Source organism: Helobdella robusta (genome assembly GCF_000326865.2).
Source record: "Helobdella robusta unplaced genomic scaffold HELROscaffold_8, whole genome shotgun sequence".
NCBI classification, from domain to species: domain Eukaryota; kingdom Metazoa; phylum Annelida; class Clitellata; order Rhynchobdellida; family Glossiphoniidae; genus Helobdella; species Helobdella robusta.
This window is the reverse complement of record NW_008705459.1, coordinates 2,492,543-2,501,626: the sequence shown is the minus strand read 5'-3', so window position 1 is coordinate 2,501,626 and position 9,084 is coordinate 2,492,543. Positions and strand designations below refer to the sequence as shown.

The following is a 9,084-nucleotide window of genomic DNA, read 5'->3' as shown; positions in this document are numbered from 1 at the left end:
TTATATACAATACACATACCCGATAAGCGCTCATTCCATAGATACGAGTTATCATTATTCTCTACATCTGAGTTTTATATTTAGAAACTATTTTCCATCCCTTTTATGTATTATTGTTATTGTTATTATTATTATTATTATTGTCATCATCATCATCATCATCATCATTATTATTATTATTAGTGAATTGTTATTCTTTACGTCATCGTTTATTATATTGGTATTATTTTTGCTTTTATTATTATTGTTATTGTTGTTGTTGTTGTTGTTATTGTTGTTGTTGTTGTTGATGTTATTAATGTTTTTAGATGTTGCAACAATGGTTTCGGTTTACGTAGCTCCAACCTATTATGTCCGTGTCGAAATTCTGTAAAATTTATTGAATAAATTTTCAGCAAGCTGGGCGACGTCAAAATGGATGGTGTTGCTCTGATTTACGTACAGGAATTTGCCGTTGTTGTTGTTGTTTTTGTTGTTGTAGTTTGTATTGTTGAGTTTGTATTGTTGTTGTGTATGTGTGTGTTTGCGTGTCTTTGTTTTGTGTAGGTGTGGTTTTCTGGGTGAGTGTGGTTGTGTGTGTGTGGTTTCTCTCTCTCTCTCTCTCTCTCTCTTTCTCTCTAAGTGTGTGTGTGTGTGTGGTTTTTTTTTCTCTCTCTCTCTCTCTTTCTTTCTAAGTGTGTGTGTGTTTGTGTGGTTCTCTGTGTATGTGTGGTTGTGTGTGTTTTTATGTACGTGCGCATTCGTGATTGGTTGTAGCTAAAATCAGAGATTAGAAATATTAGCAACACGAGTGTGAATTAACGTGAATCTACGCATTACACATACTGAATGTGATTGATTGAAGATCTTCTCGCATTTGAACACAGTCACAGCAACGCTAGGATTAGGTACCTTAACCTCTACACCACCTTTACACACGTGATTTTTAATTTATTGTGGCTGTTCTGGGGTGCATATATTATAAATTTTATTGTTTTAAGTTTTATAACATAATTTTCAATTTTTTTCAATTTTTTTTATAACAAAATTTCAATTTTTATATTATGTTTATTACTATTTATGTTATCTACAATTAAGCGGAAGTCAGATTTGAAGGTTTTTTTTCTCCAAATAATTGTTTACGCCAATAGAAACTTTCATTATGCTTCTCGTGAAGTGATTACACAGGCGCTTGTGGGTGATGCTCTGGTGTCAAAATAATAATAATAATAATAATAACAATAATAAGGATAATAATAACTATAATAATAATAATAATAATAATAATAATAATAATAATAATAATATTGATAATAATAACAATAATAAGGATAATAATAACTATAATAATATCAATTAATTAAAGGATGAAGGAATGAACAAATGAATGAAAAAATGATTGATTGATAGAATGATAAGCATGCATAAATAAATGAATGATTGATTGAATTAATGAAAAAATATTGTTATTAAATATATATGTAATAAGCATTAAAAAATATACTATATATCAACTCATCACTCAATTGTTTTGAAATAAAATATTTCTGAAAAATTCAACCCAAAAACTATAAGAAAAAATTTTTTTCGGGGCAAATTTGCTTAATGAGACTGACTGGAAGGATATGCAAATTTATCAAGGGAATAACTAAAGAGAGAAAAAGGAGAGAGAGGGAAAGAGAAAAAAAAGAGAAAGAGGAAAAATTAGATGATGCATAAATTGAATTATCTTCACCAATTACATCATGCTTTACCGTATCTGACAGAAATAATTGCCAGTCGATCTTCAGTTTGTTCATGTCTTGTTGCCCCGTTTCACCTGAATTGAAAATGGGTTTTGTTTTCTGTTTGTTTCAATATCTTTAAGCTTTGTTTAGGTATTGTTTTTTATTTTTGTTTAAATGTTTTTTATTTTTTTTTCAGAGTATAAGTTTGTATCGCTTGACAGAGACATGCTTGAGTAATTGCTCGCTTCCCTTTGGGTAGTTTCTTAATCCTACGTTCACAAATAAACTTCATTTATAATTTGTTTGTTTCGTTTGGTATATTTCTTTTGTATGTTTGTTTCGTTTGGTATGTTTCTTTTGTATGTTTGTTTCGTTTTGTAGGTTAGTGTTTTCAGTAAAGTTTTTTAGAAGATGAGTAAAGATGAGTAATTTTTCAAAATTAGTAATGTAATAGGTCATAGAGTCTTTTTTAACATTCTGTTCGTATTAGGATTTTTTCCATTTTTAAATAAACAAAATTTATTTTCATTAATTTCAAAAGACTTAATATTTTTTACAAAAAAATTTCTTCTTTGGCTGTTTCAAAAAAAATACTAATTCATGCTAAAATAATGATTTTGTTTTATTTTTGTTTCTAATTTGTTATTTTTTTATGTTTTCATTCAAAATTGTCGGCTTTGTTTGATTATTGGTATTATTATTTCTTTAAATCAATAAAAAGATAACTTTAAAAACATTTCTTTTTTCTGTGAAACCGGCCAGGCTTATCTTGTTTGGTTGCGTTACATAACATTGAAAATATATAGATGAGCGGAGAAAAAACTCGTACCCGCGTGTCTAATGTCTCTAATGTCAAGGTTGTAGTGTGTAATGGTTCGAGCACCTAGTCCTGCGTTGAAGTGACAGGGTTCAAATGCAAAGGAATCTCCTAAATGTGGGAGAAATGAGTGGTATCGCGCGTAATTGCATGCACTGTGTGTGTTGTTATATATATATATATATAACAAAACAAACAAACATACAAACAAAGCATGTTTTCCGATCAAGTGTTCTATTCTTCGTGCTTTTGGAAGGTTTTTTTGTTTGGGAAAGTGTATTTTTTTAAACGGGGCTTTGTGCCTTGGATGGATGAATGATGAATGATCACATAAGCCTGAAGCTTATTCATTGTTCTCATTGTCTCTCTAATTGAAAATGATCTGTTTTATTTTACTCCAAAATTCACTGTACAGTGTAAATGTATATATTCAAATAAAAATATGAGCTAGAAATGAATAATGATTATAAATATAATTGAATAAGAAATCTTGTTGTTGTTGAGCTTATTATTTGTGATATATATTTGATATATTAAACTTTTTTAAACATTCACCTTCTTACTCGTTCAATCGTTTGAAAACTGCTATGAAAAGTTATATACTTCAGGCCTTTAACATTCTAACAAACAATTTGGTTTTGTAAAATTTGTCGTTACTCTTTGGTGATTGTAAGTGTTTGTGCGTACGTGTTTGTTTGTGTGTGTATTCAGATGTATTTGTGTGTATTTGGCTATTATATCAGCGTGTATAAGTGTACGCATTTTTTGATGTGATTTTATGTATATGTGTATATCTTATTTGTTTTTGTGTGTTTTATGTCTGTGTTCGTGTTTAATATTTGTGTGCGTGTGTGTAGATATTTGTCTCTACCTTTACTCGTTTGTATGCAATTCAGTTTAGGTTTTGGGCTTATCTTTATTTAACCGAATGATCAACGACTTTTCAATTCATGTTTTTGTTTTGCATGCAAGCAATGAACAGAAACACATGTTGCATGACATTTTTTTCGTTGTTTCGGTAGAAAAATCTTTCGTAACAAAAACATTTGCAGCAACATACATACGCGACAATTTTTTGCATATAGACTTTTTTCACTTGAAAGACTGAATGAAACTTGAAAAGAATTATAATCTAAAATTTTTCTATTTCCTTCTGAAAATTTCTTTCCGTGAAATGTAAAGCGACACACTCAATCATTGGATGGGCGGTTCTAAAAGTAAAAAAAAATAGGAATTCGAATTGAAAATTTGTAAACTTTATTGATTGGATGAAGAAATCCATGAAGAAGTATGCCGATGAAATTAATGTAGGTAACAGTTTACACTCACGCATACAAACTTATCGCAAAAACTACCTAAATACATTAGAGTTGATGGTCATTTGTTCTTAAGTTATACCCATGCCTGTACGTATGTAACTGTGTTTTAATAAGTGTGTGTGTGTGTTTGTGACACACCACGTTGTTAGTTGATAGTGTAAGTTACTGTATGTATTTATAATAAATATGATAGGATAATGTGTGTATTTATGTGATTGCGTGTATCAGCTGAACCTATTGTATATAAATAACCGCAATAACCGCTAGCTTGCGTGTGATGTGAATGTAGATAAGGAGATAAGCAACGTGTATTTTTCCATACAATGTGAGCATATTCATTGGTGTTTTATTGAACCATTTGCCGGCAAAGTTGAAAAAACGGGTTAGCTACATTTAAAATGAATTTTTTTTATTGGACTGATTTAATTCAATCTGGCATCTCAAGATGTGATTAATATTTTGCGAATGTAGCTACCTTAATAGCAAAATTATATGTATGTATGTATGTATGTATGTATGTATGTATGTATGTATGTATGTATGTATGTATGTATGTATGTATGTATGTGTGTGTGTGAGTGAGTGTGTGTGTATCTGTGTGAGTGACTTTGTTTGTGTGTGATTCAAGTATGGAAAGCATGCATCATTTGCTAAATTATTATTATGTTTATTAACAGCGGAAACAACTTTTGAGACAAATTTAAGAACAAAGTTGAATTAACAAGAAGAGGAGATAAACTAATTTTCTAGAGAAATAAATTGAAAATATTAATTTTCATAAAAAGGCAATGAAAATGACGGAAAAACATCATTAAAGAGTTTTCAAGCTGAAGATGGAAAAGTGTTTCAGATAGAGGAAGAAAAAAAATTTAAAAATTATTTGATGGTAGAAAATAATTTTCGAGAGTTGCAATTAATTTTAAAGTGTTTTAGCTTGATTGCATTTTGAGTGCCTCGCTGACAATTTAAAAAAAAATGATTATGAGGTCATTAAAATAATTTTTGAGCTGTGATTGGTGTCATCATTGATGTAATTTTATTGTTTTTGCCGCCTTTAAAGTATCGCAATTCGATGCTGTTAATGTTTGTTAATGTGATTTAACATTTCGTTGTTGTGGCTATCAATGAGCTTGTTTACTTTTTCAACTACTCATCACCAAAATACAATATTTTGAACTAGAAATTAGAAATTTTCACTGAGGTAGAAGAAGAAATGGACAATGACATGTTTGAAAATCTCAATGATACAACCATGGGTATATATATACATATTTTTATGAATATATATATGTATATATGTATATATATGAATATATATATATATATATGTGTATGTGTATGTATATATATATATATATATATATATATATATATATATATATATATCCATACACAGTACAACATTAACGGCGCTGCATTGTTTTCAAACTGTCGTTATAATAGAACGATATAAATAAATATGGGTGAATTCATAAGAGGCATAAAAGAAGATGAACAAAGAAAAACAAAAAAGTGAGAAAGAGAGAGAGAGAGAGAGAGAGAGAGAGAGAGAAGGATAACGAATGATGGAGAAAGAGAAATAGAAATTGTGAAAGAAAGAAAATGTGGGAGAAAAAGATAAAAGAGTAATAAAATTATATAAATGAATTCATAAGGATATAAGCGAACTAAGAAAAATAATGAAAAATAGAAGAGAAATGAAAGAGATTTAAAGAAAGAGAAAGAAAGAAAGAGAGAGAGAGAAAAAAAATAGATGGAGAAAGAAAAAGAAGAATACGAGAAAGTAGAAGTAACAAAAAAAATTGAGAAATAAAAAAAGTAATAAACATCTTAAAAAGCCAGAATTAAAAGCAAAATAAACGAGTGTGAGGTGGCAAAAAAAAACTGTCGTAAGAATATTGAACGGAGAAAATCGGAGTAGCCAAAATGCTGTTATTAATCATTTAAATTGAGGCCTACTCACCTGCTGAAATTATAAATAATTAATGATTAGTTAATAGTTTTGTATTACGCATTATGTAATAAGTAATAGCAATAGATGATTAATAAATAGCTAGAGATTTAACAGTCATGATCAATAATAACTATATAATGATTACAAATTGAAAAGTAACTCGTAGCTAAATAAGCTACTAAGTAACTAGTGATAAATAACAATTCTATATGGTAGGATACTGTGCGGTATTATAATAACAATGCATTATTTTCAAACTGTCGTTTCAAACTCTTTTATTTCTCGAAAGCCAAAATCAAATAATGAGAATAAAATTGTAATAAAATGTTTTTTTAAATAAATAAAATAGAATAAAATAATCAAATCAAATCAAATGCACGATACACCCATCCTCAACTACGATGACAAGTCTACGGGCTTAAGAGCTATATTTGAATATCATTAGGCAATGATTCTGCCACAGTGAATTGCGTATGACGAGCTACTAGCACTGTTTATTAGTTAGTATTTATAATAATAATAACAATGGTAGTGGATACTAAATAATTAGTAATAAGTAATGAATAACAATGATGATAAGTAATAAGAAATGAGTAAGTTTCCTCAAGCCAGTCCTGCTTATTCTACAACATTCATCATCATTATTATAGGCTATTGAAAATGAAACTTTTTTCGATGGAAAATTTACTACATGCTGCCTGTAGTATTTTTGGTGTTTTAAGGTAATTTTTGTTAATGTCTTCTGCTGGTGTGGTTTTAATGGGAAGATTTTTTTGTGTGTGTAAATATTAGCGAAATGATGCTTTATAATTTGATGCTGTCACTATTTTGTATTTAATAATTATTATTAATGAGATGGAGATTATTTGGTTAGTTATACTGAACATGCTATAATAGTAATTATAATATTATATATGTGAATATATATATATATATATATATATATATATATATATATATCATATAAATAAATAATATAATAGTATATATATAATATATCCAAATTATTATATATTATAATAAGAATATGTAATTATATTAATTATACTAATTTACAATTATATTAATTATGCTAAATAATTAACCAGATAACAGTTTCTGCGTCTGTCAGATCCTGATTTTTAAAGAATAATAAAAAAAAAATAATCTAGCTGATTACATTTTATTTTAAAATGTTGCATTTAAATTTGCAGTTTGGAAAAAAATTTTCAAAGTAGACGAGGTAATGGAAGGAAACAGCGGCCAACAACAACAACTACTACGGTGTTAGTTTTCATTCGTTTCTCTCATGATGTAGACAAAAAAAAGTATCTATGAAAAAAACGGACGGAGTTACTGAGCCAAAGAAATACCAACAAGAATTATTTGTAAATTTCATTCACGACATCAATGACATGACATCAGTGACATAACATCAACTTCAAAAACATCAATTACAGCAACATGCAACAGCAACAGTAGCAGGACAAGGACAACATATTGTTAAAAGACATTAAAACAACAACGACAACTAAAATGATTTGCTTAATTATAGCCGTAACAACTATTGTGACAATAACATCAATAGCAACAGCCACAACAACAACAACAACAACTGCAACAACGATAGCACAATTTTCAACGCGTAACTTTTTAGGGCCAAATAATCCACACCGTTATTCTCAACCATCCAATCATCACGGTCGTCATCAACATCAGCAGCAGCAGCAACAACAACACGCCAACAGCAACCACAACAACAATAGCAATGACATCAACCACAACAGTAATAACCTCAACTACAACCACACCAACAACGACAGCAGCATCATCAACAACGACAATGTAACAACACATGACTATTCGACAGCAACAACACGTATATGGAGAGTTGAAGATATGTATGATGCGGATATTAACCAGATGAAGATCATCGTATATACTCTCATGATGGTGTTTGGATTTTTAGGTATGTCTCTCTCTCTTTCTCTTTCTCTCTCTCTCTTTGTCTGACTGTCTCTGCTTGTCTGTCTTTTTCTATATCTGTCTCCGTCACTTTTTTTGTAAATTATAAATTTTTTATATGCACGAATGGTTTACGATGATATTTCACGAGAAACGAATGAACACTGGACAGTTTTCGAACCAGGTCATTGGGAAATAACAAGAATGTTTTTATTGTTGTTGCTGTTAGTTGCTGTTTAAGTTGAGAATGACGTTGTCGTTGTTGTTGTTTTCGTTGTTGTTGCCGTTATGTTTGTTGACGTAGCATGTGGATGTTCTCACATCACTGATTGTTTGAATCCTTTAGTTGATGAACAATGATTTGGAAGAAACATGAATGAAAATAAATTATGAACATGATAACATTAAAACAACAACAACAGCAACAATAACGACACTAATAATAAAAGAAACAAACTACCACAACAACAACAAAAATAATAACAAATATAAAAAATATGAACATAAAAAACGAAGATGAATTAGGACGATAAATTTAACAGCAAAAAATTAGGTTGACTACAACAAAGCTAATCTAGTCTCACACTCTCACGCACACTAACACAGACACGCATACAGACACGCACACACATACACGCATACATGCACACGCATACACGCACACGTACTCGGAAACAACAACCATCGCGTCCTAACGTACCCGCAATAAATCAAGATTAGAAACAAAAGGCGGTCAAAGGCAATCACATTTATAAAATCGCGAAATCTTTAGGTTCATAAACAGTTACAATGATCAGAGTAACACTTCTATGTAAAATCCAAAAATATATATTTCTTACCAACAAACAAATTCTTTTTTTGTGTGTATTTTTCATTTTTTTTATCCCCTTACCAAACCAATCATTAGCCTTTCGTCTGGGCGTGCCATTACACAAACACAGACAAACAAACATCACACACAATGCATGTGATAGGTGGAGATCTTTTTGTCGTAGTCGAACCCGGACACTGCGAAACTGCACCGGGTGACCTTAACCACTGGGCCATCATGCCACCCACCCGTATACAAAAATACACACACACACACACCACACACACACACACACACACACATACACACACACACACATACACACACACACACACGCACAAACAAACAAACAAACAAATGCCATTATCCCAACCATTTAAGCATACAAAAATAATTGAGAAAATAAATAAAATATCCTGCTCGAATACATTTATCAAAATTTTCTTCATTAGAATGTGCGTGCCCACTCGTAGAATCTGTTTAATAAATTTTTATTAAATATTTGCGAAAGAAATATTTTATATTGAGAAAAT

At 30.0% G+C, this 9,084-nt stretch overlaps 1 protein-coding gene across 1 annotated transcript; it reads left to right on the top strand.

Moving 5' to 3' along the window:
• Positions 1-5,301: 5,301 nt before the first annotated feature.
• HELRODRAFT_165563 (hypothetical protein) lies at positions 5,302-8,260 on the top strand (the record flags this gene model as incomplete). Its single annotated transcript, XM_009032116.1, has 3 exons — positions 5,302-5,354; positions 7,563-7,744; positions 8,163-8,260. 3 exons carry the CDS (start codon positions 5,302-5,304, stop codon positions 8,258-8,260), a joined length of 333 nt encoding a protein of 110 aa, XP_009030364.1.
• Positions 8,261-9,084: the final 824 nt, after the last annotated feature.